Here is an 18710-nt window from a genome sequence, read left to right as displayed (position 1 = left end):
CTAAATCAATGAACATGTACTTGAAACATAAATCGATGTGACGGCGAATTAAATTCATAATTAAATATGTTTTAATACTCTACTATCGATTTTTGCCCTATCAGCTTTAAAGCACAATTACTCAAACACGAATGCGTCACTAAAGCATCTTCGAATCATTTATAGTACACGTGTACAACCACGCGTTAGTGAACATATACATGTACATGGTGATAATTTTATATTCTAGTAAAAGTTCAGTGATATTCCATTCCTCAACAGGATGTGTGTGACAACAGCTGGAAACTGCGCGATACGAAAATTTAACGCCGGAATTTTATCGGCATGCATTATTGGTTTGGCATTATCGTATTACGCGTATGTTGTGGAAATTAAAAAGGAAGAGGATGATTCGTACACAGCAATGTGTGACATCTCAGAACATATCAGCTGTACTAAAGTGTTTATGACCGGGTAAGTGAGAACGTAAGAAAGTATCGCCGCGTTTGCATATCAATTGCGTATCAGTAATACTGTCACCTGTCACTCATCACGTGTAGACCTATTAATTATCCGTTTTATACGTTACTCAATTTTATCATTTTTATTCTATACATTTAATTTGATGTGATTTTATGAAAGATTATTTTCCATTTAGTTTCACATGTTTTATTTTAACCTAGAATAGTAATGGAAATTGGAAGTTGTACATAATACAAATCGCGTTCAATATTTATTAATTTACTTCGTTGCTTCGTGATTGACAAGACGCCACATGGCTTGCCATGATTGCTGCCTTTAACTGAGCGCGAATTTTTGAAAAATAGAATAATTACGATAGAAAGAAAAACAGATATATCGTGCGTTTGTTTTCGACGCAATTGACGTATTAACGCAGTGACACAAAGAATTATTAAATGAAATAAAAAATAATAAAAATATGTGTGTGTTATTATAAAATTATTTCAGATATATGAACATATATAAAAATAATTAACTAATATATTATATTATATTTCAGATATGGAAAAGGATTTGGATTATTACCAAAAAATTCCATATTTAACATCCCGAATCCCATATACGGTTTAGTATTTTATACTCAGCTTGCAGTTTTAAGTAAGTATTCGATTATATTGAGACGCAAATCTATATATTCTTTCATATATTAATGAGGAAATATTTTTTTCGCAGGTACAATTAATAATTACTATTGTTCTGCTACTGTTGTTGCTTTGGGAATACTTTCTAATATTTTATCAATATATTTGGCATATATATTATATGTATTTAATGTTATTTGCATAGTGTGTGTTGGCACATACATCGTAAACGCAACGATTACATTTCTTGCTATCAAGGAATTTCGAAAATTATCCACTGATGTCGCACGCAAAAAGAAGATGAAATAAATTTAAAGAATTTAAATAAATTTAACTACAATTCTTGCAAGTGACCAAGATGATGTAATAATTTTTTACTTTATACAAAAAATTTAGTTAATTATCCGCTACGTTTTGAAAATATAATATGTAAAAGTATTTCACAAAAATCCAAGATATATTTTTCTAATAAAAGAAATCATGTGTGCGCGTAAATGCGATAGAAGAAACTTATTACATATATATTTGCATTACATATATATTTGTATTACAGATCAAAAATATAAGTATTATCGCGGATCTATCTATAAAACTTGTATAGTCATTTAATAAAAATTATGCATGATAAAAAATATACAAAGTGTTTCAAGTTCTCAATACTTTCTTTCGATTGTCATTTCTAACCGAAAGGAACAAATCAACAAGTAGAACTAGTTGAGAAAAAAATAGATTGTAAAGCGTTTAAAGAAGATATGGATGATAAACATGAGACACATTGTATATCATATACGGAGATTAGCAATGATCTTGCGAGAATGTCACTAATTTAAGTAGAAAATATGTGGCACGTAAGTGTTAAAAAATACGAAGAATTTCTTAATATTTTTTAATAGAAGGATTTTTAATAATTTTATAGGAGGATTCGGAGCAACTGGGTATCATTAGTCGCATTTATCAATATATTTTGTTCTAAATATGACTCAATATCTGATTCACATAAAAAGTTGTAAAAAAAATATTGTGCATATTTTAATTATACATATTAATACTTATAATACTATTTTTCCTCATTTAAATAAAAAATCGATTATATAAATTCTAGCACTATCTGTTAATTTGTTGGGCAGTTTCAAAGATATATTTACTATTTACTTATATGGATAATACTCCACATTAAAATACATAAGTATGCATGATAATGTAGAAATAAAAAAAGTTAACTGATTAACGAAGATAAAATTGAAGATATAATAGAATATATCTACAAAAAACAAATGTATATATATATATATATATATATATATATATATATATATATATATATATGCGTGTATATCATTGTCAATGATGCAGGATAAAAGGAAACAGCGGCAGTTGATCGACAGAAGAATACAATAAATACAAGATTATAAAAAAAAAATATATACGTACAAAAATCTATAATACATATAAAATACACATATTATTTTATAAGAATTGTAATCTTTTGCTTTAAATTAAAAGATCTTTATGTATGCATGTCGGAAGAAAAGAGCAGAGAGGAGAAAGGAGAAAATGCAATTTAATACGCGATATATACGGCGATTGACGTGACCATCTTAATATTTACCTTCTCTTAACAGATCTCTGTTACTACGACTAATGCTGGCGAGAATGCCGGGGCTCTTCAGCGGCGGTGTTTCATCCAACCGGTTCAGGTGCAAATTAGAAGTATACGGGGCGCGTGTTGGTGCGTCGATGCCGTTCTTGTCAACCTCGACGTTAAAGCTTTTGCTGCGTGACAGCGACGATTTGTACGTCCGTTCAGGTTTCGGCGGTGCTTGAAGAGTGCTGTACGTACTCGTCATGTTCAACTTGGGCGGCGTGTTCACTGCGTTCTTGATCGATATGTTGATCATGCTACTGTGTTGCTGGCCTGTTTTGCCGCGTCTGCCGATGTGAGTGGCCTGGTGTCGTCTAATCTGCGATGTTGTTTGCAAACGAGTCGATTGTCCATCACCGGTGGAGTGCAGATTTCGCGGTAATGTCTGGATGGACCGGAACTGCTCCTCTTTTTCGTAATCGCCGACCAGTCTGCTGGTAGATTTGCTAAACCTGTCGAGGGAGCTGGAGGCAACGCTGAAACGCGGTCGTTTCCAAAAGTTGATTCTTCCGGAGTCACAAGATAGATATTTTCTCGTTGAATGAGTCTAGCGTAGTATGATTCATCATACACATTTGATTCATGCGTCCCTGCATGCAGCCTTCACCCGAAATCGAGAGATGCGATTTAAAGACACCCAAGCGGATTTAGACGTTTGCGCAATTTGGCTCCTCAAGCTTGTTTACAGCTAACTCTGTCTTTAACGGCCAAGCGACATAAGATAAAGAGTTTGTCGTCTATTTTAACACGAGGACGGATTTTTATATACATTGAGAGACAAATTTTCGCTAACAATATGTGAAAGTATAAAAAAATAAACATTTCACACATTAGATATATAGAATATTTTGAATTAAATAATAGATCTACGATTTTTCATTTTCAATTTACAATCCATTTTTTCTGGTGGTGAAAATCAATCATGTTTTATAAATTTTTTAAACATTTTTTTATATTTTATTATATTTATTTAAATATATATATTCAAATTTTATTTAAATTCACATAAGAAAAAATATGAAGTATTATTATCCGCGTTTAATCTACATTTCTCTATAACTTAATTCATGAAAATTCTTAAATTTCAATGCCCAATTGAAACAAAAATATAGATAAAAGGAAGAATTATAAGAGATATTATAGCAATGGCAAAAACTTGTCTTAATCATAATAAATAATTATAATGGATTAATTACAATGCAATTTAATTTAAATAATAAAAACTCAGCTAAAATTTGTCTCGCTCTCATTTCTCACTTAACTACTCATTTATCGAGTGTATTTCGATTACCTGTTCTCGGAACTGTCAACGGCAATTCTACCGGAGCTCCGCGGTCTTCCGTGTCGCTGCCGTTCTCTACCAACCTCGTATCCTTTTTCGCGACCGTAGATGCTGCCGCCGAAAGGATCCTCACCCAAGTAATACCTCTGTAAAGGCGGTGGCGTGGATTCACTTCGTTGCCATTGCTCCTGAATGACATGATTGGCCGTCCTGGTGGTCATTTTAGTGGCTTTGTTCGGCACATTCCGTGGCGACCGCGGCGGTCTTTCAGGTGGTTTGTCCTCTACCACATCCCTTTCGCTGACGAGAGGAATATTCCGGTCGACGACGTTGTATTGTAAATAAGTTGGACCGTCGTCGGTCTGCGTCAATTGCGAGGTCAAACTGCCGCTTCCCCGCTTATTTTTTCTCTCTGTGCTGGCTGAACGCAATTTTCCTACCAGCTTCCGAAAGGATTCACCAATCTTATATTTAGAACCAATATCTGAAAAAAATGTGCAACATGTCACATCAGAGCCATTAAATATTATTGCAAATTTTTTAGATTTTATTAATGCCAATATTAATGATTTTCATAATGTTTGATTTTTATCAGTTTGTTTTTGACAACAATAGCAATTTAACTAATGATGTAGCTAAAGAGATGTTACATGTATAAAACTATATATTTTTTTTTCAATTACGTCATTGGATTTAATTATCTTGAATTGATTAAAATAAATAAAGACTCACTTTTCGACGTTCGTGAACTATCGGACTTCTTTTCTTCGCGATTGATTATCGGCAACTTTGGTGAGATTGATCGCGATCGTGGAGAGATATTCTTATAATCATCTCTTTCTGGAGTCTGTGCTTGAACATCGCGACTGCGGCTCTCCCAAGTTCTTTGTACCACGTGTACCGGACTTGAAGTACGACCGGGCGGTGGTTCGTTCAAATTAATCTTTTCTTCAGATTTGGCCCACTAGAAGTTATATCAAAATAATTATATTAATAAGATTCAACGCTTCATAATACAGAAACAATATATAAATCTATACGCGATCAATGAGTCGTTTAATATACTTTAAATTATTTATAAAATGATAAATATTGTTATCACGTATAGAATGAAGAAGAAAGATGTCCATACTTGTTCTTTAGATCTTCGACGAATCGGTGGGGAAGGTGTACGTGGTTGCTCCTCAATAGAGTTTTGATATTCGCGTCGAAATGTTTCGTAAGTTTTCGAATATGATGATTCAACTGGATTTCTCTTATGTCCATAGGCATGTCCGTTGGTACGAACAGACTCCACATATCGAACCGGAGAGCTCGATCGTACGTGATTTTGTTTTTCTATGCAAAATATATTATATTCACATTTTAATATCACGTAAATTTCTATCTATTAAAATAAATGTATAAATATATAAATCGATTATATATATATATATTTGTGCTAAATTTTGCAACTTTATCCTTTTATTTTATATAAAAATAATTTTAAACATATGTAATATATAATATGTATTAAATGCTTTCATATTGATACTAAAGATACTTTTTCACAATTATATTCTCTGTTCACAATTATACCTCTTCCTTGATATCGTTCCGACCATTCGCTGATTCCATGATAATATCCTGAAGGTGAGTTCGAGTCTCTACCACGTCTCTGGTGGCGGCTAGAGTTTTCATATTCGCGTTCCTTCGGGGTGCATGATTTCATAGTGACGTTGATGTAGCTCGTATTAGTACTGGTTGGAAGAGGAGAATCGTCAGGATCGAGAGATCCGTGAGAGGAACGCGAGTCGCTGCCAAAGTGACTCTCCAGCCACTTTGACGTTTCGAATTTTCTCGCCTCATCTTCTTCTTCCAGATCCAATGACTTTTTCGTTAGAGCATCTTTTCGCGCGGCATCCGAGAAGCCTGTAATAATTTGCAATTTTCTTTTTTTACAGAAAATGAAGACTGAATGAAAGACCAATGATCACAAACTGATTACTTGTGTTTCTCAAACGCACTCAGTGTTACCCTTCAATATCGCGTACTATTATCGCGTGACTACCAACGATTCGTAAACATGTGAAACGCGATAGTAGAAAATGAATAGAGAAAGGCGACTTACCGGAGTATTTGTGGAAACGAGTCGTCCGCATACCCGTTGGTGATGGTGACCAGTCACCTATTCGTTCTCCTTCGGTTGTCTCTGCAACGTAGCGCATTTCTCGGCCGACTCTCTCGCCGGCCGAGATGTAGTCTACCACGTCCTCTTCTCTCTTCTTCACATATCTCTGCGAGCCTTCTTTTTTTGTTTCTGTAGCATCGTCGTCGTCCCCACCGTCGTCCGGAACCTCGTCGTCGTTAATCTGAAAACAAAAAAAGAAAGGCTCGCACGTTATTAAACGAAAACGATCGCATTATTTGCACTGTTCCTCCGTCATGTATAATTTTTATCAATACAATTTATTTGATAAAATATACATATATTATTATTTAATAATGTAACATCAAATAATAATATATATTGTCTTTCTCTTTTGTTAAAGAAAGTAGCAAAGATAGATTGAGACAAAAGAAGAAAATTGAAAGCGAGAGTGTATTAGCAGTTTTTGTGAGACTTACCTCTTCGTGCTCGATCGTTTGCTTCTTCTCGGTAACGATTAATCCATCAGCCTTCAGTTCCTTTTTCTCCAAGGTCTTCTCGGTATCGATGACTTTGTTCGACCTGGTCGTGTGCTGAATAACACGCGGACCGGACTGCGGCGCCAACTGTTTCGAAGATTCAGCAAGAGCGACTCGCAAGTCGCCTCTATTGTTACGTACAGCCTTTTGATATGCCTGAAAACCAGATGTACCCGCATTAACTCCCGCCGGACCAGTTTATCTCCGCGCGAAAGTCTCCCTCCCCTCCCGATAATACATATTTCGAAATCTTATTATGAGAAAAACCGGCTGATCCGGCTTTGCATCTCTCTTCCAAGAATACATTGCTCTCAGAGGTGTAGCGCGGTCAAGAACATTTGTAATGGAACAAGTGTAATCGTAAATACAGATCAACACGTGATCACAAAGCTATCTTTGATGAATTTTAATTAACACGAACATTTATACCTACGTAGATAACATCTAAATTACTTGAACTCAGTAAGAGAAAAGTAATTGCAATGATAATTACAAACTATCTCATTATATCGTACAGTCTTCGTGACAATCCGCGATGAATAATTCTGCTCAATCGATCGCCCGATTAAAATACTTTTTATCTTAATATTATGATCTTATTTTTATATATTTTTATATAAATATTTTATTACAATTTTTTCCTTCAAAACTCGCTAATCTATATGCATGTGAATTGATTGCGAGATACGTAACGCTCATTTGCGTGTAAACCATCTGACAAATGAATTAAAAATTATGCAAAGTGCCGGTTTTACGATGACACGACGCGATTCTGCTGACCTTCGCCGCGAAAACGACTCGGTATCCGTGCGCGAGGATGATGACGAGCGTGACGAATTGTCACGATACGCATCGGGAAAATTATCCACCGTGCTGCGACACCACGATTTCGATCGAACCTGTATTCCGGTCTACTTGTAGCGACGCGTTATGCACTCCGGAACAAAGCTATTCCAACTTCCATGCGACTGTCAACGATTATTGTGTCTTTCGTTTCGCTGAAAAGAAAAACGCTACGATACGTCCCGTCGATATCTCGCGTCCGATTAAAGCAGCGCGTGTATTTCCAACCGGGATATTATCCCGGCATCTCTCGCGCGAGGACAACTGGTCCGGTCCAACGACGACGACGACGACGACGACAAGTGAGGAATCTCGAGGCTACGATTGTAAGGGATCGGAAGATGAACGCACGTACAGACGGATTCTCTGTCGAGGATGCGATATCCCTCTCGTCGATATCGCACGGGACACTATCGTGGCTGAACTATTCGCGGCTGATCGCACTCGTGCGGTCGCGAGACGTATACGAAACAGCTGCTGAGACTGAGGCTGCGGCATCTCATGGCTCCTTCATCGCCATTGGGTGAAGGGAGAGCAAAATCGAGAGATCATCGACTTCCACTTCTTGAGATCCCTTTCCCTCACTATCTCCTTCTCTTTCTCTCGATATCTATTGCCCTCTTTCTCCCTCGCTCTCTCGCTTTCCAGTTCGCCGTTCGCCGTTTAACTCCGTCCTTCCTTCGTCCTCTTCGTTCAGAACGATCTGACCTCCTCCATCCTGAATCGTTCATGCACGCGAGAGCGTCTTTCGCGCATATACCTGTTGCCCGTCTTTCGCAATCCAGTCCTCTTCTCCCGGGTATCCTCGCGAGATTTGTGAAATCTCGTTGCGATTGCCATGGGGATACAGTTGTATAGATCGGACGGAGGAAAGGTTTTTCTCTACTTTTTTCTACTTTTAATATTATTTTCCTTGACTTATTTATGCGCAGTAAACGCACGTAAATGCACCATGTATCATTATGTCATTCAGAAAGTAACACTATCCGTATGTTGCTATTACCACGTTAGGCGACGTCAAATTAATATTCTTAATTTATAGTTTGCATCACAGAAATAAACGCGACGGTAATAAATAATTATCAGAAAACGACATCTTAGTATAATAATAAATGGATATATCTTTATCTTATATATTACAGCTTTTATAAAAAAAAAAAAAAAAAAGAGGACACATTTTCACTCAAATACAAAACATTTCTTAAGAGTTTTAAAAATTACAGAGCAATTTCAAATATAATATTTTTATCTTGCGTCTCTTCTCTCTTTGCATATGAAACTTATTCCAATGAGTTTCCGCAAAAATTGACAATGACAATATTAATCTCATAAATCTGAATGTCTCATGCTTCTCTTCTTAAGAACTTTGTAATTATTTCGTAAGAATTTCTAGCATCGTGCTGACCGAATCCCATATCCCATAAGATATATGTCCTTACACAACACAATGACGCGCGCGAATTATCAGATTGGACGGAGAATCTTTAGAGAAAGAACAAACAACGCGACCTTTTCGTGGCGCGTGAGATGCCAGGAAAGAGAATGCTAAAGCCGTATTCCCTGCGGCACGCGCAGGTGGAATTCAGGTGTGGGTGCGTCGCGTGCATGTACATATATATATATATATATATACATACCTCGTCCGAGATATCCCCCAGCTGTTGACGATCCTCCGTCTCGAGCCTCTCCTCGATCTCCTCGCGGCTCTTCACCACCGTCTCGTTGAGCTCCTTTTGCACGATGTTACCGCCACTTCCGGTCACAACACCACCTGCCGCCGGCCGCCAGTCGACCTCCTGCGGTTGATCCCCGGTCGTGCGTCTCTAAACACCGGTTCGCAGACGTTAAAAGCACGTTCCGTACACGTTTGCGCGTGATGTTACAAAGGAAGCCGAGTTCCATTCCGATGCGCGAATGTATGCAAAATCAACGAACAATAGATGCATCTCGTAAGGGAGTGAGATAAAGTTTTTGCAATTAGTTGTTACGCCTTTCATCTCTGCAAAATTTTGACTTGTACAAAAACAAAATCTATAGAATCTTTCTGACGTTTTAACGTAATAGGAGGCAAGATAAAAAGATAAAATTGTAGAAAAAGTTGAAAGTATAATTTGACATTATTTTTTTAACTTATAGATTTATACAACATTTTTAATTATATTAGAAATTTATATATATATATATATATATCTTTCTATCTTGTAAGAATATTTTTTATTTTAGAATTTATTGTTTATAGTATTGGCACAATAAACACGTGCAAACCTCCTGAGTCGTATGCTCCTGTTGTTCGACGTCCTCGGTAGTGTTTGTGGTAACGAGAGGACCAGAATCGACAACCACTTCGCCATCTTCGAGGACGACCTGTCGTTTCACTCTGGTCTCGATCTGCCGGGTGGTCGTGATTTCCTTTTTCTTGCGGGTTTCCCATTCCTCTAAAAACCGGAAGTGTCCTTTCAATCTCGCTCGTTGCGCAAAAGTAATCTCTCAGTCGAGAACAAGTGGGCATAAAACGCGGATGATGAGTGGATGATAGAAGGACACGGCAGAAAATATTTTTTATAATTATAACTCAATTTATCGCGCTTTTATTTAGTTCAACATTTTGAACTATGCCAAACGAGCGAAAGAATAATTATGCACCAAAGTAAACAGTTATTTTTGCGATCGCGATGTTTGCCGAAGAAAGTAAACGGAAAAAGAGGATGCGTTTGTTGATTTATGTTTCTAGAATACCTAGCTCATACTATTTAATCTTTTATTTAAATAACAGAAAGGAATATTTAACAGGAAGATACGGTTTACTCAAATGTTAGAAACTCTTGAGTTAGACAGCTTATGGCACTTTTAAATAGCACTTCACTTAACGTTAAAAGCACATTTGTAAGTTTGAACCCAAGATTACGAAGAGATAAAAGAGAAATTCTAATTACATATTCATTTCTTATGATTTAAATATCTACTGATTATGTGTTGCTATATCTTATCTGTTCACTTTTTCATATTCGTCATACATTCTTCACTGTTCTTTATTGCTTTTCTGGTTATATGATAAGTTATGCCGATGTCAAAGTAGCATCGTCTTAAGAAATTTTCAGTTTACACGCTGACGATATAAATAAGCATAGATTACCATTTTCGTACACGGATTAACATTTCTTTACCGGGAATTTACCTTCTTTGATTAATGCCACGGAGTTCTCAGGGTCAACCTGAAAAAGGAAACAATACGTATGTAAATCCGCCTACGAGCATAAACATCAGCGGAGGAGCGAAACGATTCCTTTTGGTTAAGGACATTCCAGGGAAGTTACGTATCGCGAGAAGTACGTCTACCGCAAATAACTTTGCCGTAACCGCTTTCTTACTCCATGTTACACGCGACTAAACTCCTGACCGACACCCGGCGGATTCCGATCCGACAGGGACGTTAACGATGTAAGATTATTCACAAAATCAACTCTGAATAAATGCACGAGTGATTTGCGGGAAATCGGTCTAACACAATTATTCCAGTCAATCGAGAATAATTAATTGAAAAGTTATTAAGAACCAAAAAGTATCATTGAAAAGAAATTTTACACACAATTAATTGATGAAATAGTAAATTTATATATCTACATATCAAAGTGGATCAATATTTTATTCGATCGATTGCTTTTGAGCAATCTTGCATTTTATTTTTTTACCCATTTTTTATGCGGCAATTTTTTGTTTCTCTCTCTCTCTCTCTCTCTCTCTCTCTCTTCAGCTTATTTTATAAATAACTTATAATTTTGTCCATTTTTTATATACTATAGATTTTTCAAATATATAAGCCATAAGACAAACTTCGAAGGAGAAACGAATAAATACCTAAAAAAAATTCATTTTAAAAAGTTAAAAAAAAAAATTACTCACGAGAATAGAAGAGTGGGTGTTTGTCGGTGGACGGACTTCGTATCGGCGTGTCGAAATTACCTCCATCATTCGATCATGTCTGCTTATGAATCTTAATGTTTCTGTCGGGTCACTCAATCAATCGTTGCGAGGAGAAATTCAATTTACATATATGAATTTTGGTTTCTCTGCGCATACATAACATAAATATATTCTATAATAAAATCTGATAGCTGTATTTCAATTTATAGTAAAAAAAAAAACATTATTGCGTACATCAAATATATCAACAAACATAATGTCGATATCGAAGATTTTTAGATTTTTTAGAAGCGAATTAAGTTACATTATGATTGTCCATCGCTTTTTATATCAAATTCAATATTTAAATTCGAGATATTAATCTCGCGCCGCGAGCGCGCATCCCTCTTTTCGATTCTTCCGCTACGTCGCACGTGTGGAGGACACGAGAAGACGAGCTCGTGTATAAGACATGGCACGTAATAATTCATCGGGAAGCTCTTTCTATACATATACCGAGCCGAAGGCCGCGGTGCCACGCGGCCCTGTACTCATGACCACCTCGGTATGGTCCACGTGATACGATATCGAGATGGTTAAAGACACTACGTATGGCCGGTTGTCTATGTTCTATATCTCAATGGCGTACTTTTCCCTTAATCACTCACGCGAGTCCTTGATCAGTTCGCACGGATTGAGTTGTTTGTTTGACCGAAAGGCTAATTAATGCGCAATTGAGAAACGATCGATTCCTCATCGTACGCTATCGAGAGTAACGGTTCTAGAAGACTGAGAAGCAGGGAATACTAGTCACGTTGGAAATAAAGAATAAAAAGTATAGAGTATAAAGTATTATAATATACTGGAATAGTATAATGATAAAAAAATTACATAATTAGTTTCTTTGATAACAGTGAGAGATAATACTCGGTATCAGCGCGCGATGTGTCACTTTGATATAACGTTTCGTTGCTGTGATGGCAATTATACCAGATATTAAACGTTTCTCTTAACTCTTGCTCGCCATCTTAATTGTCGCTTGATCGTAATGAATTCTTGAAGCAGAGCAATTTAATCTGCTTTAAAGAGAACCTTGCCTACGCCTCTGAACACTTGCGTCCTTGCGGTTAGAATTACGCACGCGTTCTCTCCTCCTCGAACTATGGACAGGTACATATAAATATTTAGATTTTTTTCTACCCTTAGAATCTACGATCGTAAAGTGTGGCTTTAAAATGACTGCACATTACTACGAAATGTGTTTAATGCCATTTTCAGGTACTTCATAAAAGTTTGTAGTATATACAAGGTATAATATAATCTCTTAATGACGTGACGTTTTATCAATCTGACACTATTAGTTATACATTTTTTAGTTGTATGATGATTATGATAATTATTTTACCATACAATTTAATCATATGAGGGAATAACCAAGAAATTAATTAATTAAAATCAAGGCATACTCCTTTTTTAAATAAAATGAATATTTTAGTAACTAACTGTTATTAATAAATATTCATTGCATACTAGATGTATACTTAAGATTATTGTACATACAAAATTAATTTTATAAAGATATGTTTATTAATATCTCTGATTTCTTTGCTTTCTCGAGTTACTTTGAGGAAAATCACGCCAACGAACGTTTTATATCTCATGAATAGATCTAAGAGGACAAACATGCACTTTGCATCGACAATACGTTTCTTTGGCAATCCATGATACGACCATGTTAGTCTCACCTTATTGGATATGCGTGTGACGTCAGGGATGCGTCAGCACGTATAAGTAAACGATTCGAAAAGTCGTCCGTGACATTTTACGCATTTTGTCTAGAACAGAATGAATGGCAAGAGTAATAGTAAACTTGATGTAAAAAATAATTATCCTTGATGGTAGTGCATCGTATATCAATAAAAAAATGATAATTTTATTTCTTATTCACACATCTACGATTGCATTCGAATTACCAGTCAATTCTGCAATATTCTTTCATGAAGAAAAATTAAAATAATTTTGATATATAACAGTTTTAAATTATGTATACATATAAATTTATCTACGAACATATTCACTGTCAATTTCTTTTATATTTTTACGATATTTGTAAAATTTTCAGAAGCACTTTTTATATTTATTGAATCATCATTAATTCACTTAATAAAATTTATTTTTGACTATTGTTATATTAAACTTTTTACAAGAAGATAAATATGAAATAAATACTTATTATTTCATATTTAAAAAAAAATTCTTTCTCTAATTAAATTGCATACATATTTCTTTTTAAAAAATTATGTTAACAAATTTTCACCTTGATTAACTTTAAATGTAGTTGCACTTTTGTAACGCTTGGTTGCAATATAAAATATATGTAATATAGATAAACAGAATATTAAATTAATATCAATTAATAGTAGCAAAATCGATAAACTAATCGAACTAGATAAACACATATTAAAATAAAATACGCAGCGCGCAGCGACGTTTGACTGTCTGCCGCGGTGATTTCAATGCGCGGCAAAATACATCGCGAGCAAATGGACCAACAATTTAGTATGCAGCGCGGATGCATTGCTGGACACGTGACCTCATCAAGGACGTCGCCATTTTAGTTGAAAATATGAAGCGGGCTGGTTCGATCGCACTCGAATCCATTTTAGGACCGCGCGACATTGAAGATCAATCATATACGGGAACGGTACCTTGGCTTTCACACCAAATACAGTTTGAGGTTTACGCGACGATGATGTTGTCGGTCTGCCGATCGTTATTAAAGAATTATGACCGTCGCGAATCGAAATGGAAGGAATAATATGTATCGAATGGAAACACATCACTTCTAATACACTTTCGCACTGGGAAGATTCTCATCGCTTCTAGCTGCATAACTCGTTATGTAAGAGGCTGACAATGCCATTCGCGTAATATCCTCGAGGAAAAGCCGTACGTCGATCCTTTCTCGGAAACGCGAAATACACGTATCGGTGTTAAAAGAGAGATCGGAGTAAAAGGAAGATAGCAGAAAAATTAAAATTTCATTCTGGAAAGATAGAAATGAGAGAGGAAAGAGCGCGACGCGATGTGTTTATATATACTTACCTATATACACCTCGGCACTACGATTCGCACAATCACGCTTATTCTCTTGTGGACCGATTTAGAAATTCTTAAAGAAATCGACACGACTTTCGCCGAATTTGACAAAAAAAAAGCCTATGTATCTTTGGCGAACGGTTCGAGTCGCTCAATTGGATTTTAATCGAAAAATTATTAGACCTTGTCGCGAGGACAATTCGATGATGACGAGCGATACGAATGAATTAACGACGCGCGAAACGAAAGTACTCGACGAGACTCACACGCCGCATGCTTTCGCGCCAGCGCTCGCGATACTGTCCAGCCGTCGAGTACTTTCTGACGGATCCACCGGGCATCTCAGGCTCGAGTCTAGCAGGTGCGGCACCCTAGAATGTGTGGTCCATACCGTTACCATCATTTGAAAGATTTATTTCACGCACTTTCCGAATGCAATTCAAAAAAATGCAACTTCTAAAAAAAATAAACAATACCACTAAAGTCTCCTTCTTCGAGGTTTAAAAAAAAAGATGACAAATGTTAAATGATTACGGAATATTGACTTGTTATTATAAAGTTTTAATATATATCTGTCCGTTAATCAACAGTCAGTCAGAGATCTCTTGAGAAATCGAAAATAGAATCTAGCCGTTTCATTTAAAAGAGCAAGGTAAGAATATGAATTATCTTTCCATCATCTTACTAATCATAATAGAGATTTCAAGTTGATCCAGATTTTTAATTACTCATTTAATTATCGGATCTATACCCGCAAAAGAGTTTCAATGGTGCGAGTTACACTAACACATGTTATCTTTCATCTTGCTCTAGAGTCATTTAAAAGTCGCTTTAATAAGTGCTCCATAGAAAATAATAGTTATTTTTTGAACATTTTCTTCATTTTAGGTCATTAAATGGATAAGATTAAATTGAAAAGAGAGAAATATCGACACATTTAATTTTTTTTACAGAGAAAATAATTTTGCTCTATCTCGTACCGAGACTGTTGGAGCGGGACATTCCGAGTAATAGAAGGCGAGAGAATTATCAGGGCGAAGCCACTGTAAATACAAGCACGTACGCGATACTGAGTACACACCCGAATGGACAAACACTCTGTGTGTATCTCTACCACAATGGTATGGTCGTCCAATCAGAGACCAACACCGTGAGAGACGGAGATTAACGTCCCATTAACCCATTAAAGCCCACAATCACCTTGAGACTTTTTGAGATATAACTGTCCTGAGTCATATATTTTGTCAACGCTTTTTTTTATTACTTTTAAAATATGATTTTTAAAAGTCAAGTATTTTTTTTGAAATTAAAATACATTCGCAAAATATCTTATCTAAAATGTCAAACGAATAAAGTCGAGATCATTTATAATTATAATTAATGGAACAAATTAATTTTTGATTACATTTCACGTTAAAATAAATATGTAAAAATAGAAACGTGTAATGAATGTGTAAGAAACACGTTAGATTTTAATCAAATATATTCAACAAAAAAATTAATTATTTCAAAATATATATTCAATAAAAAAGTTAATTATATCATACAACTTTAGCATGAAACTTGATGAGGGAAAGATATAATTGTACCAGGTGACAGTAATAATTTATATCTGATATTTGACAAATTATTTAATTTCATTGAAAGAAATGACATGAGCGATCCGAAAATTTTCTAATTTAAGCATGCGATTCCCTGTCCTTTACAAGTCTCAGAAAATGTATGTACGCTCTTTCTTAGCGAGGTGGTTTTCTAAATGGAGCCATCGCGATAAGTATGTTTCGACTATGTGTCTGTGAATATATATATTTTCACAAGTCCATTCTTAGCGTTCGTTTGAGATCGTTAATATGCAAATGCGCGTGTTTCAGCCGAATGCCTTATATCGCGCACGGATTCGGCATGTAAAGTGATTCATCCGCGCTCATAATCAAAATACATCTCCTTCAGCGTCTCTATAATTCTTACTTATGCGCCGCGCAATATCGTACAAGGTCGACCTAAAAAGGCGATGCTCAATCACTATCATGATTAATTAGCGCAGCGCGAAAAATATCGGTAAAATAATTTTTTTATTTTCGCAAATCAATCGAGATCTTTCCGCATACAATTGTCAACGAGTAATTGTGTGATAAATCACGTAACGATAGTATGCCGATCTGCTCTATTTGTCACCGATAAATAGAATCGCCTCACAATGAAAATCATTGCTATTATTAGATCTTTGAATGATCATTCTGTTGTGAGATACTAATTATTTTATTTATTTTTCGTTATCGAAAAATACATATTACACACATATAACAGCGTTACTTTTTAATTAATCATAGGCGTGTTTAAACCGATGGTCGCAATCTGTCTTATAAAGTTGCGCTAAAAGCGTAAAAATCTAATACTTTAAGAAAAGTTTAAGAAAGATAAAATTAATTAATTACTGACTAAAATATAGATTTTCATTAATTCTGATTTATTCATTGAGCGCTATATTTAATAAGTGCTGCTGATATATATAAAAGTCGTGCGATAATATGAAATGTAGATTGCGATGTTAATCGTAAATCAGGATTCAGAAAGTCCGAACTATATGAGAAATATAAGAAATATATCTATTACGTGCCGTTCTCTCCATTTATAATTATAATTTTCTCGCTTTCCTTGACGGCAATTTGATTCTACGTAGTCGTGGCAAATTGTGCAAGTAGATCGAACTTATTGAGACCTTGAAATGTTAAATCTCTACACTAATACGTATAATGAGTTTGATATATCGGGGAAACGATGTCAATGTCAATACTAATTGTTGCGAGCGCATTAATGACGGCATAACGATGATATTTTCATATCCTTCAATTATGTAGTGATTTATCTCGAGATGATAAATGTCGGACATTGATAGAGTGTCTGTGTCAAATATATAGATATATATAAATATATATAAAGTATAAATTTAAAATATAGATTCAATGTGCGAATGAAATAAGTGCATTTTAAAATTAAATTGAATATATAATATTCATAATAAAAAAAAAATCTAAGCTATGGCTTAATTTTGAAATGTACTTATTTGAAATCTATATTTTAAATTTATTTATGCTTTGGAGACTGATTTAATATTATGAAAATTATAAGATTTAAAAAAAAATCATAAACACATAAATTGTTTGTTATTCGCTGTAAATAACATCCCATCATTTTAGTGTACGTTTTCCTGTTTTTACTCTGCACGCAGGTAGACAGGTAGACGACCGATATAGAAGCGGTCGCGACACACAAGTTTACCTATATGGATTTGAAAACATACCGTTTTCCAAAACCGGCTGCACGAAATGATCGTGGATCGCGGAGATGAGTTCTCGCAAAAGCGGGCGTAATTGTTGCGGCAAACTGGTCCAAAGAAGACGCACCTTTCCAGGTGCGGCTTAACCGATGATACGGGAAAGAGATGCGGCCAGTCATTGCGTAAGTGACGTCATCAGCTCGGTTTGCGCCGCACATCCGACGCTCTCGCTCATTATTTTAAGGCCAAGGTGAATCTACATCTTCAGTACCTACAGTCATTATAAATGAAATTTCAGTGCAGGCCGTGCAATATAGGCTAGTATAAAACATACGAGAATAATATCAATGTTCTTCTCGTGTCAGTTAGAAACTCGACAAAGATCGACATAAGTGTAGTCTAATGCTATATATAAAAAGTTATCGAAACAGTTGTAAAATTTTTTTTTCTTAAAATATCTTTAGACTTTTTTATGCTTACAAATCGGAAAAGGAAAATTTGGCACAATATCATCTATTTGTTGTTAATTGTAAAATTATTTTCTTTAATTATATCATCAGATTGTCATTTACTTTACTCGTTTGAAAACTTGAATCGTTCGTAAAGTGTCTAGAAACATTTGTTTCTCGCAAAAACTCACATATTACGATCCTAATTAACGAAAGTGAACATAAAAAAGCTTACCGCATTTATAGTTAAGCCACGAAGATGTTAACAGTCGCTCTCTGCACTGGATTCATGAGTCGGCGCTCGTTTCCCATTCTCCGCACGATTATACCAAAATTACCGCCATAGAGAGAATGTATCGAAAATCGATACCCGAAGCGGCGCGAAGTAGGTACCGACATCTGGCGGGGAAAATTGTTATCAAAAAAGTGTACGGAGGGCGCCACGTATCAACGTATTCGCCTCTTCTAG

General features: G+C 35.5%; 2 protein-coding genes across 10 annotated transcripts; one reads left to right on the top strand and one right to left on the bottom strand.

Annotated features, from left to right (window-relative positions):
- The first annotated feature begins 78 nt into the window (after positions 1–78).
- Positions 79–2127, top strand: Vkor (Vitamin-K epoxide reductase). 2 transcript variants are annotated; one of them, XR_012047108.1, is made up of 4 exons: positions 79–453; positions 1001–1098; positions 1174–1445; positions 1999–2127. XR_012047108.1 is itself a non-coding variant. In XM_072896593.1 (3 exons), the coding sequence occupies exons 1-3, from the start codon at positions 263–265 to the stop codon at positions 1389–1391; spliced, it is 507 nt and encodes a 168-aa protein (XP_072752694.1). In that variant the 5' UTR covers positions 80–262; the 3' UTR covers positions 1392–1532. The 2 variants fall into 2 exon arrangements, 1 of the variants encoding a protein (XP_072752694.1); XM_072896593.1 differs by lacking the exon at positions 1999–2127 and having other exon boundaries at positions 80–453; positions 1174–1532.
- On the bottom strand, positions 1603–18626 carry Chas (chascon). Of its 8 annotated transcripts, none has more exons than XM_072896588.1 (14): positions 14522–14821; positions 13162–13251; positions 12407–12576; positions 11417–11583; positions 10692–10728; positions 9782–9951; positions 9154–9339; positions 6614–6829; positions 6117–6357; positions 5585–5917; positions 5139–5344; positions 4739–4970; positions 4016–4490; positions 1603–3200 (listed from the first exon to the last, which is right to left on the bottom strand). In XM_072896588.1, exons 4-14 carry the CDS (start codon positions 11483–11485, stop codon positions 2681–2683), a joined length of 2685 nt encoding a protein of 894 aa, XP_072752689.1. In that variant the 5' UTR covers positions 11486–11583; positions 12407–12576; positions 13162–13251; positions 14522–14821; the 3' UTR covers positions 1603–2680. The 8 variants fall into 8 exon arrangements, with proteins under 8 accessions (XP_072752689.1, XP_072752688.1, XP_072752687.1 ...); XM_072896587.1 differs by having other exon boundaries at positions 12431–12576; XM_072896586.1 differs by lacking the exons at positions 12407–12576; positions 13162–13251; positions 14522–14821 and adding exons at positions 17817–18063; positions 18477–18626.
- Between the last annotated feature and the right edge of the window lie 84 nt (positions 18627–18710).

The sequence above is a fragment of the Anoplolepis gracilipes genome, chromosome 7 (assembly GCF_047496725.1).
Source record: "Anoplolepis gracilipes chromosome 7, ASM4749672v1, whole genome shotgun sequence".
Taxonomy (NCBI): Eukaryota; Metazoa; Arthropoda; class Insecta; order Hymenoptera; family Formicidae; genus Anoplolepis; species Anoplolepis gracilipes.
The sequence above is the reverse complement of the archived record's forward strand: the minus strand, read 5'-3'. Positions and strand labels throughout refer to the sequence as shown.

Bases quoted from the DNA above. Each gene is read 5' to 3' on its own strand.
- Vkor (XM_072896593.1), top strand. From the start codon at position 263: ATGTGTGTGACAACAGCTGGAAACTGCGCGATACGAAAATTTAACGCC. The intron at 454-1,000 runs GTAAGTGAGAAC...ATTATATTTCAG, and splicing joins ACTAAAGTGTTTATGACCGG to ATATGGAAAAGGATTTGGAT. The intron at 1,099-1,173 runs GTAAGTATTCGA...TTTTTTTCGCAG, and splicing joins TACTCAGCTTGCAGTTTTAA to GTACAATTAATAATTACTAT.
- Chas (XM_072896586.1), bottom strand. From the start codon at position 11,485: ATGATGGAGGTAATTTCGACACGCCGATACGAAGTCCGTCCACCGACA. The intron at 9,952-10,691 runs GTAAATTCCCGG...TCCGGTTTTTAG, and splicing joins CGTGGCATTAATCAAAGAAG to AGGAATGGGAAACCCGCAAG. The intron at 9,340-9,781 runs GTTTGCACGTGT...ACCGGTGTTTAG, and splicing joins AGGAGCATACGACTCAGGAG to AGACGCACGACCGGGGATCA.